A 24,102-nucleotide genomic window follows, 5' to 3' on the forward strand; every position below is an offset into this window, starting at 1 on the left:
TATTTATCTTCTTTAGAAGTAAAAATCAACTTGGAACAATATTGAACAGACTACTAATAACCCCCGTTTTTGTTCCAATTTTTAGCAAAGTGTTCCAAACACAACAACATGTACACATTCAAGGCTACTTCACACTATGGTCAATTATCAAGCAGACAAAAGATCCAAGCAATATGATTGATGGAGTTAATAAATTTGACCACTTGGCCTTCACACTAGAGACAAACAATCAACAAACATTTTGGCCAAACATGCCAACATGGCACTTAATGGTAGTTTTGGTACTAAGAAGTTGTCAACTCAATAAGAAATTATATTGCACCAAAAAATAAAAAAAATAAAAAATAAAATACCCCCGATTCTTTGTCAACTAAACAAACAAAAAATATCATTGATAATATTTTAATAAAACTTTTACATTGAAAGTTGACCTAATTTCTGGTGGAGTTGTCTAAGGTCTGCTTAACAAACAACCATAGTGTGAAGTGGCCCTCAGATCATGAATTGTGATCTGCTGCTGTATTGTACCGAAGGGCCTTCTAAGCACCAAACTGGCCAAAAGCAAGTCACCTGAAGAAGAAGAAGCAGAAGAAGGCGAGGGGTGTGTACAGGATGTATATGAAGGAGGTGAGAGGATGTCGATGAATGATGAGAGGATGCGGTTGAATGAGGTGAGAGGATATGGATGAATAATATGCGGATGAATGATGTGAGAGGATGTGGATGAATGATATGAGGATGAATGAGGTGAGAGGATGTAGATGAATGAGGAAAGGATGAAGAAGGTGAGGATGTAGATAAAGATTTTGACATGCCTCAAATCCACCAAAATGACGTCAACGTCGCGGAATAAGGACCCTGAATTGCCCGCCTCGGAGACAGAGCGAGAGACAGAGCGAGAGCCACCATGAATATTATGAACGGAAGCAGATGACGCTACGTCGTGCAGCCAGTCGTCACCAGCTTCGACAAATCCACAAATTCACTGCAGATTGGATAGAGCCAGCGAGCAAGAGAGCTTTGCCGCTCGCAATTCGGATTTCGTGTCTCTGCAAGGGTAGTGTTGTTGTTGTTGACAGTGCTGTGACGAGCAGCATCGGAATTCCGGCGAAGACGTAGTGTGGTGTTGTTTCTTTGGTTGATTGGACGTGGCCATGGCGAGCTCGTGCTGCGCCATGGAGCTGGCGGGCGCCATCCAGGCTGCGGCTATCAGAACTGGTGTGGCCCGGAAGGATGGTGTTCTGCCCCTGATGTCGCCTGGAATGGTGAAGCTGGGGCGGGTTCGTGGTGGTGGTGCCAAGGGGCGTGTTGGTGGTGAATTCGGGAAGGCTTATCGAGCGGGAGTGGTGGTGAGAGCCGCGGTGAGCGAGGAGGGACAAGGGGTGTCAATTGCAGACAAAGAGGCGGGCGTTGTGCGCGGGGTGTTGTTTGATATGGACGGGGTGTTGTGTGACAGCGAGCATTGCTCTCGGAAGGCTGCCGTTGAGTTGTTTGCTGAGATGGGGTACAATGTCACCGAAGAGGATTTCATTCCGTTCATGGGAACCGGTAATGCATCTTAGACTCCGGTCGTTGTTAGTTCCCTTCGTTTGCTGTTATCTTTGATCCGGTGGATTGCAAATTGTTGGTTTCGGTTTAGTGTTGACGATTACAGGGCCTAGAGACTGAATTAAACGACTTAACTGATGAATCGCATCCTGGTTTGAAGATTTTCTTCTCTTCTCTTACTTGCATTTCCCTGTATTTAGTATTTATGTACGGTTAGCAGTGTTGCTAAATTTGAGCGCAGTTAGTTTGGGACATAACTAACATCCCGCTTCACTCGTCCGCCTTCTCTGAAAAAGAGACAAGAAATAAGGAAAAAATGAAAGTAAACCAACAGAGACGAATCAGGTGAAGAAGTAAAACATAGCAAGTAAGATGAGAAATAATTCAAATAGGAACTTGCTGCAAGATTTTGTACGAAAGAGTATCCTAGTATCTTCTTACATCTACCTCGACGACGGCCTAACAGTATCAAGGGTCCTGATCTGAGTCGCGATTTTCCGTGATGAATTCATGACGTGAGATGATACAGAACTGATGGATTGTAAATACTATCAGGACGAATGAAACCGTGCTGTAGTTTACAACTATGTCATTTGGGTGCAGGTGAAGCTAATTTTCTTGGCGGAGTGGCGAAGAAGTACGGAGTGAAGGATTTTGACACTGTTTCAGCGAAAAGACGCTTCTTCCAAATCTACATTGAGAAGGTATCGCTGTACAAATCCACACAATAATTCTGGGGACTTCCACCATTTTGATATGCACTGCTGGCAGATGCCGTTAAATCGTGAAATCCCCTGGTAACTCTCGGCTACAATGCTTCGGGCCTAACGGTGAGTTTGCTGCCACTTGTTTGTCGCAGTTCGCCCCACCAAATTCTGGACTAGGATATCCTGGAGCTCTGGACCTGATTCTCCAGGTGAGGGTTGAATATCCCCATCAACTGCAACATTAGAATTCCATCAATTACAATATTAGGACCTATATCTTTGCGCTATGCTTTTCGCAAAGGACTGCAGGAACGAGTGCGATCCCTGTGTCCCTGGAGCGGAATGTATTCGTAGTGTTGACGAGCTGGTTGTATGTGACGGCAGTGTAAAGAGGCCGGCCTTAAACTCGCGGTGGCGTCGAGTGCGGATAGAGTCAAAGTGGACGCAAACCTTGCAGCTGCAGGCTTCCCTCAATCCAAGTATAGTTCCACCCAATTTATCTTGTTTACTGTTGCTGGGAGGCCATCTTTCGCTACGATATTATTTTTACTTGACATTTCTTGGTGTTAAGGAAATGTTTATTGTCGTATATTGTGAGTGCCTTGTCGCCGTTTGCCTTTTTGTCGATCAGGACCTTCTAAGCATGGACAGTAACAAGCAGGTGTTGTCTTGCTATAACGTGGATGCGGTCTGGACCTGTGTTTTCTGACAGCGTGATGCTTGCAGCTTTGATGCGATAGTTTCGGCGGATTTGTTTGAGAATTTGAAGCCCGCTCCGGACATTTTCATCGCAGCTGCAAAGAGTCTGGGGCTGCCAACACATGAGGTACACAGACAGACACATGTAGCGTCCATGAACAGAAGTATTCAATATGTTTTCCAGATGCTAAGGTGATGTATCTCCAATCACGAGACACTGTAATGCGATGTTTTGATTGCAGTGTGTAGTGATTGAAGATGCATATGCTGGCATACAGGCAGCTAGAGCGGCTGGCATGAGGTACAAACTCTTTTTTATTTTTGAATTCGCTCACCCAGGTTCCCCTGATGACAATCCAGTTTGATAAGATTGATAGTTTCACGGCTACGGAGGTGTATATGTGTGTTTCTGGATGCTACGAATTTCTGATCTTTGTACCTTGGAGCAGGTGTATTTCGGTGACAACTACTCTCAGCGAGGAGAAGCTGATGGAGGCCGGACCCCAGCTGGTTAGAAAGGACATTTCTAGAATCACACTGAAGGATATTCAAGAGCTAGGTTTGTCCTCTTAATCAAAGCAGAGTGTGGAACTTAGATGGGTCGGTATGGGCATTCACTTGTCTTGCTTGCACCGAAACAGGCAACTAAATGGGATAGAAAGGATAAATCGACATGTGTACTGTTATAATCGCTGCAGGAAGACACGGATTCGAAAGTGCTTATGCTACGAAGGATGTGAACCCTAGCTTGAGCAACAGTTATCAGGCAGCCCTTAATGCCGAAGTTCCATTACCTGGCGGGTTAGGCCATAGACCTTGCCTCGTGTCTTGTTACTTCCAGCCCACAACAGCTGGTTTTAATAAATGATCGGAATTTCAATTTTTTTTCCGTACTGAGTGTTTACTTTCGTGTATTGTGCGTATGCTAATGGGGCTGGTCGGTGGCATACGGTCTTCAAATTTGATCTCCGTCGGAACATTTTCAAGCATTTTCTTGAAGCTTCACTGCAGTATAGCCTACTTTGCTAGTAATTTAACCCAAATTGGGTATATATGCAGATTCTCCACAACTAGACGTGAGGTGCTGAAGCTTGGTAGTCTTGCAATTGGTTTAGGAAGCGCCTATTTCAGTGCGACTCACCTCAAGGTTTGGTGTTTCCGCTCGTGTTTGGGTCGTATTAGAGAATTTAGGTCTTGATCTAGATTTTAATCTTCTCACGGTTCTTTGAAGGCTCAGTGTTGCATCTTTGAACATTTTTAAAGTGGTGAGAGTGCATGTGGAATTCTGACTGTTCTGATTATTATTGTAATCTCCGTGTCATTCTCAAGAGAAAAAAGAGTTTGCAACTTATATGCATATTATGAGTGGCAGACACCTTATCTCAATTTACTCGACGTATACGTTTTGTCTGGTTTGCTCAGGCTGGTTTTTGTGAGGCGTCTGCCAGCTCGTTCGTGTAGCCTTCGTATAAATGTGGGAATGTTACTGATGCATAGTTTCTGAGGATGTAGGCGCTTTCTTATGCGTCCCCCAAGGCTTTACTTAATGCTCTTCAAGGTGTTGGCCAGCCACTTCTTGCGAATGGATCTGGTAGGATATGCTTATATCAAGATCTTGAGCATTTTTTGTTCTAAGTTTCATATTCTTGTTATCACCTTACGCTTCACATTTGGAGTACATCTTTGGAACGTTAGATGTCATGGTTTGTAATTGCGTGAAAAATAGATATTTGGAAAGAATGATAAGGGAATGAAGTTATCGATTCTGCTACACTCAGCTAGAGATCACGAGGTTAAATGGGAGTGTTATCAATTGAGCGTCCCTTTTCAAGCTACTTGTCGCATTTTCTCCTCTTTTTCACTATATCCTATGCGTCTGATTTCTACTTTATTACACGAATTGTGTTTGATACGGGAAGTAGGAATAATCTGTATGAATACACTTAGAACACTTACCACTATTCTCGCTCACAATGCCGAAATTTGTCAAATGATGATTATGCAGAACTGGCTCGTCCAGAACGCGTTCGTCAGTTCAAGCAATACATAACCGACATTGAGTCAAAGTATGGTTCTCGAATTCTGCTTTATTTATTTATTTATTATTATCATTATTCCATTGTAGATGGAGATATTGTTTCTTTCTGTCATTTATGTTAAGTTGCTAACCTGAATGTTGTTCTCAAGACATCTAAAGAGGAGTTCGAACATCTTTCTACCCACCTGAAATAAGTCTTTGGTCGTCTTATGTGGACAGAGGAGCTGGACAGGTAGTACCTGAATTTCAACCAAAGCTTGAGTGGCTGAACACCGCTCCTTTGTCACTTAAGAAGGTTTGCTCCTTAACACAGGCATCATTTTCTTTTCTGATCGTGATGTACTGACAATTTTGTGAACATCATCATGTTATTTCTGTATTTAATTCTGTTTACACAAGCTCTTAGTTCCGCGATTTGACAACAAGTTGGCTACTGATCTGCTCTTTGACAACATGACAGGATTTGAAGGGTAAAGTTGTGGTGCTGGATTTCTGGACTTACTGTTGCATAAACTGTATGCATATACTCCCGGATCTTGCATTCTTGGAGAAAAAGTACAAAGACCAGCCGGTAAGTGAGACTTTTATTATCTACTGCAGGTCGATAGTATGGTGCTCGAATTTGAGATACACGAAAACCTCCAATTTCTTCTATTACCAAAGATCTTACAGGGGTAAAGTGTGGGTGGATTACAGATGACTGTGATCGGAGTGCACTCTGCTAAATTCGACAATGAAAAAGATTCCGCAGCCATTCGGAACGCTGTTCTCCGTTACGATGTCACTCACCCGGTAACTTATTTCCTTGCTCCCAGCTTGGAGCACAATTATTCTTTCCTTAGTATGCACATGCTCCTTCAGTAATCCTAAAACTATTGTTTATACTGAGTGATGCTTGCGGCATCCTATTAAAGAGATTTTTTGTGTAAGAACGAACAATATTTTTTTTGGGCGTGAAAATGCTGAGACTTAGAATTTCTCTAGTTCATTATCAACGTGGAATTGAGCAAAATGGGGTGGATGGATGCTCTGACAGGTGGTAAATGATGGAGAGATGACTATGTGGAGGCAATTAGGCGTGAGCTCATGGCCGACTCTGGCAGTAGTAAGCCCAAAAGGCAGATTGATTGCCATGTTGTCCGGAGAGGGTCATCGAGAGGTGATTTCTTGGCTCAATCTTACCTTTGTTTCTAATATTCTCTAACAAGAAATAGGACTCTCGTGTACAAGTAAGCTTATGCTTGTGAAGCGAAGTGCGACGGCATTTAATCGATTTTCTGTGTGTTGAAGATAGGATCTGGATGATCTCTTAGAGGCATCACTTGAATTCTATGGAGAGAAGAATCTTTTGGACGCTAAGCCTCTCATTCCAAGCTTAGAGAGGGACAAGGACTCTCGCCTTGTTGCGTCACCTCTTAAGTTTCCTGGAAAACTGACAACAGATCTTGTTAATGGTCGCCTGTTCATATCCGACAGCAACCATCACCGTATTGTAAGATCAAAACTCATACTTGAATCTTACGAATTTCCATGTCTTGAATGTGGCAAGGATGTGGTGGTCTACTCTGAGGATTTGAGCAACAGCCTGCACACAACATATATTAAACCTTGGGAGGCACCAATTTTCGAACTTGTCCATCAGATATGTTTTTAAAAGTTAAGAAATTATGTTCACATTAAAAATGAAAAAGATTCTTTAAAACCATATAATTCTTAAAAACCAGTTGATAAAATTAGCGGTCTCCAATTTAGAATGTATTGCAGAGCAACTCACGACAATGACATTTACGGAAGGCAATTCTTCTACGGAGATGTTTTCTATTATTCTAACATATGAATAATAATTAAATGTTGCTTTTTCTAGTTGGATGTCCATTTTCAATTCTTTTAAAATTTAAAATTTTCAAGTTAGGGCTGAAAAGCGTGGTATTTGATATATGGAGGTTGGACTGTCATAGCCTGTTTTGTAACAAATGCTTTGTTTTGATTTTAAAACAATATTTCTGAATTAAATAGTTTGTTTTCGTGGATTCGAATGCAAATTAGATGTGTGTCTTTCTTTCAGTTTGCATGAACTTTATATCTCTTAGAGTTGGATTCAAGTATCAAAGCAATATGATGATGTTTGACGACCAATGATTTGAAACCAGGTGGTAACTGATTTGGATGGGAATTTCATCGTGAATGTTGGAGGTGGAGGAGAGGGTCTGAAAGACGGATCTTTTGAGACTTCTTTGTTCAACCGACCTCAGGTTTGTTATTACTTTACCAGTATTGATATATTTCGTTTCTTCTTTTTGATTATAAGTTTTGCCTCATTTCTACAACTCGGCAAGGTTTTCTCTGGTGTGTAGGGTGTGGCTTACAACGCATTCAAGAACGTGCTTTATGTTGCTGATACTGAAAATCATGCTTTGAGGTAATTCTCTTGCACTTTTCGATGCTTGTATGCTCTCCTTGACATATTCTAAGCTCCATAGGAGCTGAAAGGATCAAGTCTTGTCGTATGTTCTCATTTTGTAGACCTCTAATACCCTTGTGTTTCCTTTCACCCTGCTTGAAGAATTTCAAAAATAAATAACTCCCGCCGAAACGGTGTGCCGATCTGTGTCTTTAAAGTTCAGGCGAATTCGTCTGGCATTGTTTGCATAATATAATCTATGCAAAGTACATACATCAAGATTGATTGATTGATTGATTGATGATGGCAATGCTTTTCAATATCCATGTTAATGCGCACATTATGCCTCCCTCAACGCATTGCTGTGCACACTTGCTTGAAGCTTTCTCAAGCTAAAATTAAGACATTTTCAGAGAAATAGATCTTGCTAAAGAGACAGTCCGAACGCTCGCTGGAAACGGTATCAAGGGTTCAGATTACCGGGGTGGCAAGAAGGGTTCAGCCCAGGTACTTCGAAGGCTCCAGTCATAAACTCATATTTTTGTTGTGTTTTAGTTTGAATTCTAGATTCAATGGGATTGTGCTCTAATGGGCGATTTCAATGTGGCAGATTTTACACAGAATGAAAGGATTTTGGTCACGGCCAGTTAACATTGACACGTTGCTGGGTTTTGATTTGTCTGATCAGGTCCTGAATTCACCCTGGGACGTCGCTCACGATGCAGAGGGTGGCTTCGTATACATCGCAATGGCTGGTCAGCATCAGATTTGGCGCTATAATATTGCAGATGGAAGAGCTGAAGTGTTTAGTGGGGATGGTTATGAGCGAAACCAAAATGGAAAAAGGTCTCACACGCGAATCCTCTTCTTATCACTTATTTCTTAACTGGTGGATCTGCAGTTCTTGTTTCTTTCCTCTTCGAGCTTTGAATGTCATGGTGAATAGACCATTACATATCCATTTGTCATTTTAAAAATTTTTGTTACGGTTTTTTTGAGGTGGTTTTCACTTTAAAAGGTATAAAATTCGTTTTTCGATTGTGGAACAGGGGAAAAGATACTTCGTATGCCCAACCATCTGGAATCTCTTTTACACCAGGTATAAATATTTGGTTTTCGTTTTGCTTTCAAGTTCAAATCCTCACTTTTGGTATTTTATGATGTTATATTGTTATTACCTGTAAACTACCAGAGCATAGCTTCTTTTATAAATTCTTCTGACCAGACTATGTTACTATAGATTTCAAATATATGTATCTTGCCGACAGCGAGAGCAGTTCTATCCGAAGAGTGGACATGACGACGGGAGGTTCTAAATTGTTAGCGGGTGGTGATCCAACATTTTCAGATAATCTATTTCAGGTTAGTTTCGTAACTAAGTGAAGTGAAACCATCATTCGCACATAATATATTCCATATTGTTTTTCAGGTCATTGACAGGTAACATTAGAATTGTAGTCATTTTGAGGAGATTACTAAAGTTGAATTCCGTTCTGGTGTGCAGTTTGGTGACAGGGATGGAGTAGGTTCCAATGCTCAATTGCAGCATCCATTAGGAGTTCTATACAGTTCAGAAGGGCTGGTTTATGTTGCTGACTCCTATAATCACAAGGCAAGTTCTGCGCTACCAGGACACTTTGCTTACATGACTCAATTCTAAAGAACCTTCTAGTTCTTTTGCACATAACCTCAACAAATACTTGAAAAAGTGGGCATGTTTTCCACGTAATCATAACCTGTGAAGTTGATCGACTTGGTTACACCTTCAATTTTGAGTTCACACTTAATTTATTGTCAAAATTTTAAATAGGAGCGATTTTGCATGCCACTGTAGGCTTAGGCGCGCCAGAGTCTCCTTTACACTCTGGAGCTTTAACGTATAGATATTGCGTACTATTGAATATTAGAAGACCTGAAAGAGCTGTTCTGCTAGTTGATCAGGTCTTAAATCTTGATCGAAAAGAAGGTTGGTCATTGATTATATCAAAAGTACCAGACAATGATTTGTACGCATACGGAAGCTGATGTTGTTGTGTCTTTTATCCCTGACGACAAAAGCATGTTTCACATTGGAGTATCCTGCTTGCAGATAAAAGTTCTCAATCCAAGTACCCAAAAGGTCACCACACTAGCCGGCACTGGAACTGCTGGATTTAAGGATGGGACGGCTCAGGAAGGACAGGTAATTCATTCTTTTCTGATTATTTCCTGTTGGTGAGAGTAAAGAAGGCAGCATCATGTCTTGACTGGAGATTACCCTCTTTCCATGAAGTTCCTGGTCAGCTATCGACACAGAATGAATTAATGTCAGGAAATCCTGAAATTCAAATAAAATCCTCTTCTATTTTGCGAGGTTACCTCCTTTCATTCTTCTCTAAATAATTTGGGAAGCATCCTCTGACATTTCAAGACGCTTTTAACAGTAGCAATACCCGTAAATTTATGGAAATTGGAGTGTATGAAGCTAAAATTTGCCTTCTGACATTGGTGTATGATTCGAAAGGAAGCTCTACGGTGCATTGACTTCTAAGTACGTTTTTATTTTGTCCGCAGCTGTCAGAGCCCGCTGGAATCGCACTGGGTCCAGACGGTAACCTCTTTTTCATTTTCTTAAGGATGTGTAAAAACTTTAATTTCAGTGAGTCATCATTAGGAATCTTGACAAGAGTTTAGTGCATGTCCACTTTTCTGAAGAGATCAACTGAGTATTATGTCGTGAATATGATACCGTTCAAAAGCTGGTTTTCGAGTTGCAAGATCACTCAAATTCACAGCTCCAACTAGAGTATCATGTGTTAGGATTGAATATTGAATCCACGCCAAGACAATGTTTCAGGTTTTTTCATTGGGATATGATGTGCACCTGCAGGTAAGCTTTATGTAGCTGATACCAACAACAGCCTCATCAGAGTTCTAGACCTTCAGGCACAAGGTGGACCTAAGATAGAAACTCTGGAGTTGAAAGGTGTACAGCCACCGAGTGTTGCTGCACCTACCGGTCCTCGACGACTTCGACAGCGGCTTTCATCCGACACGCAAGTGATACGCATCGATCCAATTACTTCTCTTAATGGTGACTTGCAGCTTCAAATTTCACTTGCTCCTGGGTACCATTTCAGTAATGTGAGTTATTATCCCTTGCCTCTTGCATACCCAGCCTAAATTTGGAAGCTGAACCACTGTCCCTTTTTTGGAGAATAATACTATTAGTCTACGTTTGGTGGTTCTCTCTTGGTTTTGGTTAGTTGATCCTCTTCAGCAGTTCTCATATACTTTCTTCACATTTGATGAAAATTACGCAGGAGGCTCAAAGCAAGTACGAGGTAGAACTGGAGATGGACAGTGGCGTAACCCTGGATCCTGCCACAGGCACTATTGGACCTGACGGCAATGCGATAATTCATTTTAAGAGAGATCTTAATTCCGCTTCTAAATTTACTACTCGAGTATCTTGCAAGGTGAGAGATGCAACCCTGATAGCGATCTTGTAAAATTAATTAGAGAATTTGTAGTGCGCAAGGATTTTAAACTTTCTGTTGAATATGATACGTGATCTATCTGCACTGAACTGTCTTTCATCCAATATGAATATGCCGTTTACATCTCATTGTATGAGTTGAAGGTTTGTACCCATTTGTAAGCAGATGACTTGCAGTACATGTTAACAGTTCAGATTTAGCAGTGCTGAGATTTCACATCCATAAAATCGGAACGTGCAGGTCTATTTTTGCAAGGAAGATCAAGTTTGTCTTTATAAAGCTTTAGTATTCGATGTCCCATTCTCCAGCGAAGTGGTCAACGATGCTTCGCAAAAGGTGACCCTTTCAGCTTTGGTCAAGCCTGCAGCAGTTGCAAAGAAAAGTTTCGCAGATAAAATTTGATAGTTAGCATCTAGAACTGAAGTCCGCAGAGTAGAAACTACGATGGGGTCTCGAGGTTTTGTATTGCTAAATTATTTGAGAATTTGATTGTACACAACGCTAGGAAGACATTGTAATGCTTTCTGTCAATATAGCGATCCATAATAAATGACTTAATCGTTTGCTGTTACATAGTTATAATCAAAACCCAAAAGCATAAGGTGTACGTTCTAATAAGGAGTAACCCATCTACCAACATGTTTTATAGCTCTTTAGGCCCTCATATATCAAGCAGCTCCTAAAAGCTGAAACAGACAACACAGAACTTCAAGGTAAAAATGGACAACAGTAGGCCTTAAGGTGAGATGCAACCGTGCCTCAACGTCTAATTGACATAATCGAGACTTGAATTCTTGTTTCCCAGTGCACAGGTAATACTTGAATACCAATTTATTAGTATCTTGACATAGAATCATGATTTGACATAGAAAAAAATGCAATATTTTCTAATTTTGGTGTATTTGATGATGGTTGTAAATACTTTATTAACTCTACTTAATAATCTTGTTTAGATATTAAAACATTTGACGTAAAATTATAAAACAAAAGACATCACCACTTCTCTTATCCAAAACTCAATATATGTTTAGCAAAAAAAAAACCAAAAACTCAATGTCTACATTAGACTACGAAATTTAAAAATCACAAATAGGGATAATCAATATATTTGTCTATTGAAATGTACAAGTTCAAACAATATCTTTCAAATAAAAAAATTAAGGATTTAATTTTAAAAGATATTTATAAAAGATGAATTTTAAAATTCTTACTATTGTAAGAATTTGAAATGCAATTGAAATGAATATGTTTTTAGAAACACTTGAATGTATTAGTACAACTACAAGGAAATTATGTGTTTTAAAATACAATTATTTGAGCAAATTAGTTATTATTTTTGAATTGGTACTAAAAAAAACTTAATAATTTATAATTTATCTTTTTAAAATTGATAGCTTAAGTTGCAAACAAAATTTTAGATAGATTTTGCCTTAACATCTAGTCCTAGACCACATATTAAATTAAAAATTGGATCACAATAGAAATGATGTGGACATAAATTGCCTCATATTTACATTCACATCCAAAAAAGATTGAATTGAAATTTAGAAGAAAATAATTTAGTAAGATCCAATATTTTTTTATAATTGATTTAAATATCCAACAACAAAGATCTACTAAATAATGTAAGAATAGTTTTAAAAAAAACAACTACACATTAATTTGACATATATGCATAAAATTCTTTAGTTTAAAAACAACCAAAAAAATTAGAAATCAACCAAAAAAATTATTAATATTGGTTATAAATTCCAAGCTCATATTCATACTATTTGATTGATAAGCTATACAAAAAAAAATTAAGCTTCTAAAATTAGAAATTAGATTGTTCCAATTAAAAACGATCTTGTTTCTTCTAATACTTCTTATAAATCATAACTTTAGAATTTGTGAAAACTTGTGGAAAAATAGTTATTAGACTAAAAAAGATAAAATATCATTATATATTAATGTTAATTACAAATAGACAAATCTTATAAAAGAAAAATAATATCCAAATGCATGGAAACAAACAAGACAATAAAAAAATCATTCTCAAAAAATAATGAAAGAAAATTTAAGTAATTAGAAATATGGTTTAAATAAAATCCAACTTAACAATGGAATAGAAATTAAGATGGTCTCATTGTGACTTGCTAATTCAATCTAAAACAAAAGAGCAAAACCACTTAAGACAATTCGATAAATCTACATCTCCAACATCCCCATGACACAACCCATAGCAAAAAAAGTTTGTGCTGAATCGAAATCCCCACATCCAAATCCAAGAACTATGCATACCACATTTTCTGTTATTTATTTATTTATTTATTTATTAAAATAGAAACAAAACAACAACGAGACAAAAAATCGAGACGTGACAAAATCCTGACCCCCAATCAATGAGAGCACCATCGTGAACGGAGACGGCGTCGTCGCGACGAGTCTCTGGAAAAAAGGCCGCATTCGGAGGCATCAGAAAAACAGGACTCGATGGGCCGTCGGTGGAATCCAATCGCAGTTGAGGATTACTCATTCATTCCCCTGTTAAGATTCGAGTATGTAAGTAAGTGAGTGAGTACCCACAGTTACAACAACTGCATGGTCGCAGCTATCGATCTTCCCCAGGACACACACACTCTAACACACACTCTCACACACACACACACTAATACTACCACAGTCTGTCTACCAACTCCGAACTGGGTGGGTGGCCCGCATCCGCTCACTATTCTCGCCGCTGCTGCGTCTCCGTCGTCGTTGAATCGTCGCTCGTCAAGTCTCCGTCCAACGGGTCCGTTAAGAAAGGTGTAAAGTATGTAAGCGTGGTTTTCGATCGCTTCCGGTTCTGCTCTTAAGTCGGCTTGTTCAGGTGCAGAATGCATGCAATGGACTATGACAGGAGCGTGCGATTGCGGGAGGTGGAAGGGAAGACTTGAGGGCGGGTCCATAATTGGGGTGCTGGGAAGTAGCGTGGAGTATACATGAGTGGGAGTGGGAGTGTGAGTGTGGTGAGGAGTGTCTGTTGTCTGGTTGTCTTATCTGGGCCACTGTCCTCCTCGTCTCTGACACTCGCAGCCTGGCCGACTAGTAGACATTTTTCTGGCAGGCAGACAGGAGAGGGGAGTGCTGGTTCTATTGCAGACCCAGCTCAGGCGCCATAGCGCCACTTCCTTGGGGGCAAGCCTGCATACGGAGACGTAGAAGCTGATTTGTTGGGGAGACGGGTCGTCGCCGGTTTTGTCCCACCCAGTTCGGTGTCCCGTGGGTTTTGGCAGGTGCATGACTACAGTGCTTTTCATTCATTCGGGGATGCTCATGCTCTGCTCTGCTGGGCTCTGTGGCGACGGTCCTTCGAGTCTGCGGCGATTAGCTTGTATTATAGCTGTGACGTATTATTCACCTTCCAGGAGGTCTAGAGGCATGATGTCTGTTGTTCGTTAGGTTCGGGTGATTGCGAGGGGGGGGGGGGGTTTGATGGAACGTGTCGCTTGTCTCCAGCGTGAATACCCCACCATAGAAAGCAGACTGTTTGGTTTCTTGGGTTGGGCCCAGCGGGGCGAGACTGTAAAGCTTGGTGCAGCTTAGTTTCGTCGAGTGGTGAATTGAGTGGCGTTGATGCATGAGTGATGCAGTTGGATCCAATTATTCAGCGGGGTCTCGAGTGAGATGCATAGCTGCAGAGGCGGAGGAGTCGCCCTTGAGAATGGTCACGTGAGGGGAAAGACGTTTCTGAGCAAGGTGGGGGCGTTTCGCCGGGACTGAGGAAGCCCACGAAGGGGGCTCAGGAGGAGGGAGGTATATTTTGTGGAGTTTGCAAGGACTCAGAGAGTGTGGGGTATGTGGATGGGCTTGCTGAGTTGATCCGCCGACGCCATGCCCGATTCTCAGCATTCCCAGGTTTGCGCCTGTGTTATGCTGGAAGTTGGATTCTGCAGTGTTGTTGATGTTGATGGGTGCGAGGTTGAGGTTTTGCTCGTGGCGGAGAACGCAGCTCGGCTGTGGGCATGCGTGTGCATTTTTGTGACATTGGACACTTTAGAAATGGGGAAGCGAGGGAGTACATTGTTTGGTGAGTTAGTTGCACGTATGAGCAGCGAGAGGATCTTGTAGCTGCTCGAGAGTCAGATACGTGCACCAGATAGGTGCTTCGCAATTCGTGGTGTCTCTGTTTCTTGTCTCTCCTCGGAGCTATAATCACTGGCGATCAGTGGCGTCTCCTCGCAGGGCTGTCGAGTCATCAGATTTTCTTCGACCAGATCGCCAATCGGTGACTCCTTGTTTGGTGATTCAGTAGTAAAATTTTGAGTGCCTTTCTATGCGGAAACATGCTTGTGAAGCTGCAGCCTGATTATGTTGGCGCACATTTTCTTCCTCTGCCCATCGTATTGTAGCAGGAAGCGTGTTTGGTGAGTGGATTTGACGAAGATCGTGGTGTGGCTTGAGCTCCGTCCTGGTTGCTGGAATGGCAGATGTTGATACATCATGGACTGAGTTGCGAGCATTTCTTTTGAATTCGGAGGTTGAGAGTCGTGGCAGGTGCATTGCGGTTGGCTTCGTATTGGACTTGCGTTTGATAGAGCGTCTCCGAATCCGCACGATTGGTTCCATTAGTGTAACGTTTCTGTATGTGGACCGCCGTAGTCTGGAAGTGTGCTTGTCGAAATATAATTACAGTAGATGGAGTCGAGCTCATACCATGAGCAGGATCATCCAATAATGATTTACAAATTCCCATCATTCTTATTTATTTATATTTCCCGGTTTGAGTGAGAAGATAGCAGCCGATGGTTAACTCGATTAGTCTTTGCGATTGTGGGTGCTGGCTTGCACACTTCAGCGCAGTGACCTGCTTGTCTAACGACAGCCTCGTTTTGGCGGTTGTGTACTTATTGACGAGTAATTGGTTTGAGCGCAGGAGATGGCACAGGCTGAGGAGCTGCGTTCGCAGACGCCGGAAACTCTCACGTCGGCCGAGGCTCCCCAGTCGGCACCAGTAAGCAAGGAGTTACCCGAGACCCCCGAGTCACTCGTAGCAAATTTGCTGACAAGGTATGTTTCTTGCAGTTTCAGTCATGGGTTTGATTTGAGGGTCAAGCATGTGCCAAGTAGCCTTCTCCTTTTCGGATTCATTTTAGAGCGTGTAACTGAAAGCCTTCGAGGATACGGTGCGAATGCACGTGTCACAAAAGCCAAGATTTTTATAGCTTACTACGCGCTCGAAATTGTGGATGTCTATTAGGTGCGACATTTTCGACCAGAAGATCTAAAGCAGTGAGTGTCCTGTGCAGGCAATGGAGCAACCTTTCAGACATGGAGGAGGTGGAGTCAGGAGCTGCGAACTGCAAAATTGAACAGATCCTAGCAATGTTGTCCGCACCGGCATCAGCAGAGGAGGAGGAGGAGGAGGTCGTATCTGATGGGATAGTGGCGAAAATGTCGGATTGCATTGAACAACTTCGCTCAACGTCCACGTCGACAGAAGAGAAGGAGATCACTTCTAGGATTGTGTTCGAATTGGCCGATACCCAAGAGGCCGCTCGAGCGGCAGTTGGTTCTCACCCACAGGCTGTGCCTGCACTGGTTGGGCTGGTTCGATCTGGATCCTTGGTTGCTAGAGTGAATGCTGCCGCAATCCTGGGGGTGTTGTGCAAGGAAGAGGACCTGCGCGTAAAAGTGTTACTAGGGGGTTGCATTCCACCTCTCCTGGCACTGCTGAAGTCCGATTCTCCTGAGGCACAGACGGTGGCGGCTCGTGCCCTGAATGCCGTGTCTCAGGGAGGTGCAAAGGATCACGTTGGGTCGAAAATCTTTTCCACGGAAGGGGTGGTTGTGAGCTTGTGGGAGCAGCTCCAGCCGAGACTTAGCCTGGACCCTTCTCTTCCTGGATTGCTGACTGGAGCCCTTCGCAACCTGTGCAACAGCAGCGAAGGCTTTTGGCCTGCCACGCTGGATGCTGGCGGTGTCGGTATTCTGGTGAGGCTGCTGGCATCTGGACATGCGCAAACGGAGAGGAATGCAGCGTCTCTGATGGCGAGTCTGATGTCAGCAGTTGAGGATAGCGGTGAGCTGGTGCTGCACGCCGGAGCCATGGGACCATTGCTGCAGCTTTTAAGCGCCGAGGATGTTTCAGTGCGAGCTGAAGCGGCCGGTGCTCTACAAGCTCTTTCTGCTAACAACTGGGAATCTAGGTACGCTATAAAAGCTGCTGGTGGGATGGACAAGTTGATCCGCGAAACGGTTGGCACCTCCAAGGGGGTGATGCAAGATAAGTTCATCCAAGCTCTGCAGGAGAACGCTCTTGGTGCATCTGCCAACATACTTGGAGGTCTGCCTGCTCTGATCGTGACTCTTGGCGAAATTATTAGCTCCAAGGGGCAGTCCGAAGTGAAGACAGCCGAAGCCATCGGAGCATTGGCGTATGCACTCAAGGTTTTGGACGACAGTGACGAATCAGTGGAAGCCGTACACCCTCTTCATGTGGAGGAGGTTCTGATGAAGCATCTTGGGCACCACACTTCGGTGTTGATTCAGGAGCGCACGATTGGAGCTCTGATGAGTCTGTATGGCAATGGGTACCTGGCACGGGGTTTAGAGCATTCGGAAGGGAAGAAGATGGTGGTTGGATTGATCATGATGGCCAGCGGTGAGATGCAAGAGAGCCTGACGATGTCTCTGATGGACATCTGTTGCGGGCACAGAGATCTGTGGCAAGCGCTTCGTGGTCGGGACGGTGTGCAGCTTCTGATATCCTTGTTGGGCCAGTCTACGGAGCAGCAGCAGGAATACGCAGCTTCGTTGCTGTCGATCATGACGCAAGAGATAGAAGAGAGCAAATGGGCCATCACTGCAGCCGGAGGGATCCCGCCACTGGTGCAACTTCTTGAGAGCGGTTCAGAGAAAGCGATAGAGGATTCGGCTGTTGTGCTTGGCAACCTGTGCAATCACAGCGAAGATATTCGGGTGTGTGTGGAGACAGCAGAGGCCGTCCCTGCACTTTTGGGGTTGCTAAAGAATGCTGGTTACATGGGACAAGGGATCGCAGCGAGAGCGCTGACACAACTGGTGCAGGATTCGGATGCGAGCACCATTAGCAATTTGACTGCATTGCTAACCGAGGAGTTGCCAGTTTCGAAGGTCCACGTTCTTCACGTGGTGGGGTGCTTGCTCTCCGTGGCCTCCCAGGAGGATATTTTCCAGGAGGGCGCCCCGGCGTACGAGGCTCTGGAGACTTTGATAGAGCTTCTGAGAAGCGGCAAATGCGAGACCCAGGAGCACTCAGCTTCCGTTTTGGCAGAGATCTTTGCTTGCAGGCCAGATGTATGCGAGAGCCCGGATATTGTGAAGGCGATTCCTCCATTGATCAAGCTTGTGAGTGAAGCCAGCGAGCAGATTGCGCTGCAGGCAGCGCGGGCACTAGGCGCTCTATTCGGGTGCATCAGGCAGAATCAGAAGGTTGCGTCGGTGGGCAAGGATGCCATGTTGCCCTTGATCAGTTTGGCTAGGTCTTCGAGCATCAGTGTGGCGGAAGTTGCGACCACGGCTGTGGCGAACCTTATGCTGGACGTGGAGATAGCCGAAAAGGCACCTGCTGAGGATATCATATTACCCCTCACGCGAACGCTGCAGGAGGGCAGCTTAGAGGGCAAGGAGCATGCCGCTGGAGCAGTTGCCCGGTTGCTTCGGTCTCAGCATGTGAACGATGTGATGGTGGAGCGTGTGCATCAGTGCGGCACTGTCCTGGCGCTGGTATCTCTTCTTGCCGCTGGGAACTCGGAAGAGAGCTCGACGTCTGAAGCCCTTGAGGCTCTTGCATCGTTGGCAAGGACAACGAGTAGAGGCGGTTCATTCGGTCATCCACTGTGGGCCGTCTTGGCAGAAGCCCCATTCAGCATGAGTCCTCTAGTAACGTGTCTTGCAGTGGGGGAGGCGACAGTGCAGGGGAAAGCCATTGAGGTCCTGTCAAGGCTGTGTCGAGATCAGCCAGTGGTTCTGGGCGATCTGATTGCCGACAATCAGAAATGCATTGCAGCACTAGCGGATCGCATCATTCAGTCGTCAAGCTTGGAGGTGAAGGTTGGAGGCACTGCGTTGCTGATCTGTGCGGCAAAGGAGCACCGGCTTGTGACTATGGTAGCTCTTCGTGAAGCTGGGTTCTCTGTGGAGCTTGTCCGATCCTTAGTCGATATGATAAGCTTCAAGTCTTTGGAAGAGACAGGGGATGAACTTGGCACCTGTGATAGTGAAGAGGAAGATGTGACGTTCACTGTTGATGAAAGTGGTGTATCCAGGAGGAAGGAGAAAGCACATGATGGAGCGGATGGGGGCGTATTTTTGGATTACGGGCCTGCGCAGATATCAGGAGGCACAGCTGCTCTGTGGTTGCTGTGTGTGATTGCTTCAATTGATGGTCTGAGCAAGCTTGCAATCACGGAAGCAGGTGCAATCGAAGTTGTGACCGAGAAGCTTGCAATATTCGCACCCAATGCTCGTGAGGTGAGATTGTTTTGTTCGTTGGAGTATTTATTTTTGTCATGTATCGATGGGTCTGTGATGCGTGCCGATTGCTCACACTTGGTATTTTGTGGCGTCCTGCTGCCGTTTGTAGAAAATTGAGTGTGTGTTTTGGCATGGTGGTGGAGTGGACATTGACAAGCTTGATCTTGCAATACGATGTGATTATTGAGACAAATGAAGGGTTTCAGTTTGGTATTCAGAGCGTTCATGGAACATGGGATGAGTTCCTTACTTGGTGTGGAAACATTATGGAATTTAGGCTGAAGTGGAGGACAATGGGAGTACGTGGGTAAGTGCACTCCTGCTTGCGATTTTGTTCTCTGACAGAGATGTGACGCGGGCTCCTGCAATAATGCGAGCGATACCATCACTAGTTACCTTGTTGAAGTCGCAAGAGACAATCGATCGATACTTTGCAGCTCAAGCTTTAGCCAGCCTGGTGTGCAATGGCAACCGTGGCACCTTGCTGGCGGTGGCCAATTCAGGGGCTGCAGGAGGTTTGATTCAGATGTTGGGCATGTCAGCGTCGGATATCAGCAAGCTTGTTTCTCTGTCGAAGGAGTTTGGACTCCACGGCCATCCCGATGAGGTTGCACTGGAATGGTTATTCCGAGTGGACGACATTCGGGTTGGGGCAACTGCTCGGAAGGCCATCCCAATGCTCGTGAATTTGTTGAAGCCTCTTGCTGATCGTCCAGGTGCTGCACCTCTTGCTCTTGGTCTGCTCACTCAGCTGGCCAACGACAACAACGTGAACAAACTTGCAATGACAGAAGCTGGTGCTTTGGATGGGTTAACCAAGTACTTGTCTATCGGGCCAAAGGATGTGATCGAAGAAGCTACAGCAGATCTTTTGAGGATCCTTTTTACCTCTCCAGAGCTGCGCCGACACGATTCTGCGGTGTGTGCTTTGGAACAGTTGGTTGCTGTTCTACGTTTCGGGAGTCGGGGCTCTCGTCTGAGTGCGGCCAGGGCATTGCAGGAGCTGTTTGCCGCGGAGCACATCAGAGTAGGGCATGCAGCTGGACAAGCCATCGCCCCGCTGGTGGAAATGCTGAGCTCCGGAGTGGAAAAGGAGCAGCGCGTTGCTATCAGTGCACTCATCACGCTTTCGGAGGACAACCCTTCTAAGGTATTGGCCATCGCTGATTCTGAGGCCAACGCCGTGGAGGGAGTGTGCAGGGTGCTGCTGTCGGACTGCTCGCTGGAACTGAAAGAGGATGCTGCCAACCTTTGCCGAACGCTGGTCAACAACCCTCGAGTTCGGTCCACTCCGGAGGCAACCTGTTGCATCTCTCCCTTGGTGGCACTGCTGGATGTGGATTCACCCTCTGCCCAATACGCCGGCGCTTGTGCGCTGGACAATCTGCTGGACGACGAGCAACAGGCTGAGGCTGTTGCTGCCAATGGGGCCGTGATGCCTCTGGTGGACCTAGTGGTTGGAACCAATTTCAGTCTGCACGAGTCTGCAGTGAGTGGGCTCATCAAGCTGGCGAAGGACCGTCCTTTATGCAAGTTGGACATGGTGAAAGGCGGCATCATTAACAACGTGCTGGACATACTTCCGGAAGCTCCAGATTCGCTGTGTGCACTGTGTGCGGAGCTGCTGCGCATTCTGACGAACAACAGCAATATTGCCAAGGGAGTGGCGGCAGCCAAGGTTGTGGAGCCGCTTTTCTTTTCCTTGACTCGGTCGGATTTGAGCACTTCCGGGCTGCACAGTGCAATGCAAGTTTTGGTGAACATTTTCGAAAAACCGCAGCGTCTGGCGAACCTGACTTTGACACCTAATCAGGCCATCGAGCCCCTCGTTCTGTTGCTGGATTCCTCATCCCAACCCGTCCAGCAGCTGGCTGCAGAGCTTCTGTCCCACCTTCTGGCGCTGGAGCAATTCCAGCGTGACGTGTTTACGCAACAAGCGGTGGCTGCACTTGTGAGATTGGTAGGGGTGGGAGTGCCGAGCCTGCAGAAAGAGGCGATACGAGCATTGGAGAGTGCGTCGAGCAGCTGGCCGAATGCGATCGCGGATGCAGGGGGCATCACTGAGCTCTCTGGTCTATTGCTGCAGACGGATCCACAGCCGCTTCACGCTCTGTGGGAGGCAGCAGCCCTGGTGCTGTCAAACGTGCTTCGGTTTAGTTCCCAATACTACTTTAAGGTGCCTCTAGCAGTGCTGGTGAAGTTGTTGCGGTCCAGCAACGTGGCAATAGTAGTGGTGGCGTTGAACGCCCTGATTTTGCTGGAGAGGGAAGATTCGTGCAGCGCTGAGGGCATGGCCGAGGCAGGAGCCGTGGAAGCCTTGTTGGAGCTGCTGCGGTGCCACCAGTGTGAGGAAGCGGCAGCCCGTCTTTTGGAGGCTTTGTTCAACAACTTCAAGGTGCGGGATGCGAAGGCGGCGAGGCTTGCAATCTCGCCATTATCGCAGTATTTGCTGGATCCTCAGACGCGCACACAGCCGGCTCGCCTTCTGGCAGCTCTTGCTCTTGGTGACTTATTTCAACACGAAGGCCTGTCCCGCAGCAGTGATGCAGTTTCAGCCTGTCGAGCACTAGTCAACCTGCTGGAGGACCAGCCGACCGAGGAGATGAAGGTAGTATCGGTGTGCGCATTGCAGAACGTGGTGGTCAGCAGCCGTGCGAACAAGCGAGCTGTCGCAGAGGCTGGGGGTGTTCAGGTGGTTCAGGAGCTTTTGGCGTCTAGCAACTCGGAGAGCGTAGGGCAAGCAGCTATATTGATCGGGCAGTTGTTCGCAAATCACACGATACAAGAATATGCTTCCAGTGAAATGATCCTGGCTCTAGCAGGTGAGTTGACAATTGAGTGAAAGTTACCGGTATTGTTGTGATGGTAAAGAAGCTAATATTCTCCCCTGTCTAGAGTGACCAGTTTACTTGTTGCGTGTTGGAGCTTGATGTTGAGCTTGAACTATTGTTTGGAACAGCTGCCCTGGAGAAGGATCTCTGGGCCACCGCCTCTGTGAATGAAGACGTTGCAAGGGCATTAACCGTGATGCTGGGAAACTTCCCCCGACTGCGGTCGACTGACGAGGCCACGCAGAGCATTGCACAGCTAGTGGGTGCTTTGAAGGCTGGAAACGAGGTAGCACAGGAAGCTGCGCTGGATGGTCTGTTCCTGCTGCAGGAGGACTGGGCAGATAGTCCCGCGGAAGTAGGGAAGGCGCAAGCCATGGCCGCAGCCGAAGCGATACCAATTCTTCAGTACTTGGTTAGAGAGGGGCCGCCACGGTTCGTCGAGAAGGCTGAAATTCTACTGCAATGTTTACCTGGCAGCTTGGTGGTGACCGTGAAGCAAGGTCTTAACCTGAAGCAATCCGTGGGGAGCACAAACGCCTTCTGCAAGTTGACACTTGGCAATGGTCCCCCACGTCAGACAAAGGTGTGCGGAGACCTCTAGCTTCTTCTCTGGATTTGTTTTGCAACTACGAACATAGAATGCATGGTTATAGAACCGTGAGTGGAGGATGCATGTGAGTTGTAGAAGTATTGATTAATACTGAAAAAAGATGTTCAATCGGGGTACTGGCAGTGCGCACGTGTGGTCGGTGTACATTTGTTTACCTTGACTGAGATTTCTGCATTGGCGATGTAAAAAAACAAGTGTTGTGGATCTCATCCCGTCCGATCTGAGTCGACGTAGTACGCCTGACTTGGTGCTCAGCTTTGATGAATGTCGTCCTGTTTGGTGCAGGTTGTGAATCAAAGCGTGTCTCCGCAGTGGAAGCAAGGTTTTGCATGGGCGTATGACTATCCACCCAAAGGACAAAAGCTTCACATCTCTTGTAGAAACAAGGGTGCTTTTGGCAAGGTCAGTAATTGCACCAGATGGAATTGCACAGACGATATAGCTACATGTTACTTTCGTCTTTCTGGCATGCAAAACAGGATGATCGGTAGTAAATTGTCTTTGCAGCTGATACCTTTTTTCAGTCCACTTTTTTATTAGCCCACAGCTGTTTGCATTATACGTAGCCACAAGGACCAATGGTTGATATGCTCTAGCTAGTCGAAGGTGAAGGACTAACCCCATCTCCGTATTGTGTTGTATCCTCTACAGGGTTCGTTAGGAAAGGTGACTATTCAGATAGACAGAGTTGTGATGCAGGGAACCATTAGTGGGCAGTATACATTGCAACCTGAGACGAACCGGGACGGAACGCCGAGAACTTTAGAAGTGGAGTTCCAATGGTCCAACCGATGAGAGCCTTGGTATAAGTTATATGATGATGGGAAGTAGTTTGTGTAGTTTAGTTTCACAGTTTAGTTTAGTTTAGTTTGTGTAGAGTATGGAAAGTCACCAGTGATACAGAAGAAGGGACCCCACATTAGTGGCTTTTGCTGCCGTGAACCAGAGTTCGTTATCACCTAGAAGGCTCTCACGTGTAATTACATATAAGGTCTGCTAGGAGGCACTTTGAGTAAATCTCTAGTCTCTTTTAAATCAATTTGTATTATTTTGCAGCTCTTTATAGTTGGGTATTAATATTAATTGTAGAAAAAAATTGGTTCTATTGTAGAGTTTTCTTCTAAATTGTGTGAGAGTCTTTTTGTAATTCAAAATACAAATGTGAAGCCATCTTTGTCTATGCCATACATTTTTTCTATTATGATCCAATTTTTAAATAAATTATTTTATAGATTCTTTTAAATAGATGATTAGAAAAAATGAAAATTCCATTTTCTAAATACAATATATTAATATTAGTTGAAACCATGC

At 44.8% G+C, this 24,102-nt stretch overlaps 2 protein-coding genes across 4 annotated transcripts; both read left to right on the plus strand.

Moving 5' to 3' along the window:
• The first annotated feature begins 1,011 nt into the window (after positions 1 to 1,011).
• Positions 1,012 to 11,443, plus strand: LOC112275107 (protein SUPPRESSOR OF QUENCHING 1, chloroplastic). The gene is made up of 28 exons (XM_024505135.3): positions 1,012 to 1,548; positions 2,152 to 2,252; positions 2,408 to 2,464; positions 2,640 to 2,734; positions 2,982 to 3,081; positions 3,197 to 3,255; positions 3,404 to 3,513; positions 3,653 to 3,755; positions 4,014 to 4,101; positions 4,467 to 4,545; positions 4,960 to 5,020; positions 5,212 to 5,287; positions 5,453 to 5,563; positions 5,689 to 5,784; positions 6,029 to 6,151; positions 6,287 to 6,484; positions 7,143 to 7,244; positions 7,347 to 7,411; positions 7,807 to 7,900; positions 8,082 to 8,239; positions 8,443 to 8,492; positions 8,634 to 8,755; positions 8,898 to 9,005; positions 9,483 to 9,575; positions 9,947 to 9,983; positions 10,263 to 10,516; positions 10,696 to 10,851; positions 11,113 to 11,443. Exons 1-28 carry the CDS (start codon positions 1,155 to 1,157, stop codon positions 11,272 to 11,274), a joined length of 3,252 nt encoding a protein of 1,083 aa, XP_024360903.1. The 5' UTR covers positions 1,012 to 1,154; the 3' UTR covers positions 11,275 to 11,443.
• Positions 11,444 to 13,954: 2,511 nt separating this feature from the next.
• On the plus strand, positions 13,955 to 23,896 carry LOC112274783 (protein CELLULOSE SYNTHASE INTERACTIVE 1). 3 transcript variants are annotated; one of them, XM_024504542.3, is made up of 7 exons: positions 13,955 to 14,129; positions 15,770 to 15,903; positions 16,143 to 19,347; positions 19,628 to 22,172; positions 22,310 to 22,764; positions 23,077 to 23,193; positions 23,443 to 23,896. In XM_024504542.3, exons 2-7 carry the CDS (start codon positions 15,773 to 15,775, stop codon positions 23,584 to 23,586), a joined length of 6,597 nt encoding a protein of 2,198 aa, XP_024360310.1. In that variant the 5' UTR covers positions 13,955 to 14,129; positions 15,770 to 15,772; the 3' UTR covers positions 23,587 to 23,896. The 3 variants fall into 3 exon arrangements, with proteins under 3 accessions (XP_024360310.1, XP_024360309.1, XP_024360311.1); XM_024504541.3 differs by lacking the exon at positions 13,955 to 14,129 and adding an exon at positions 14,347 to 14,751; XM_024504543.3 differs by lacking the exon at positions 13,955 to 14,129 and adding an exon at positions 14,347 to 14,649.
• The last annotated feature ends 206 nt before the right edge of the window (positions 23,897 to 24,102 follow it).

Source organism: Physcomitrium patens, chromosome 22 (assembly GCF_059467195.1).
Source record: "Physcomitrium patens ecotype Gransden chromosome 22, ASM5946719v1, whole genome shotgun sequence".
Taxonomy (NCBI): Eukaryota; Viridiplantae; Streptophyta; class Bryopsida; order Funariales; family Funariaceae; genus Physcomitrium; species Physcomitrium patens.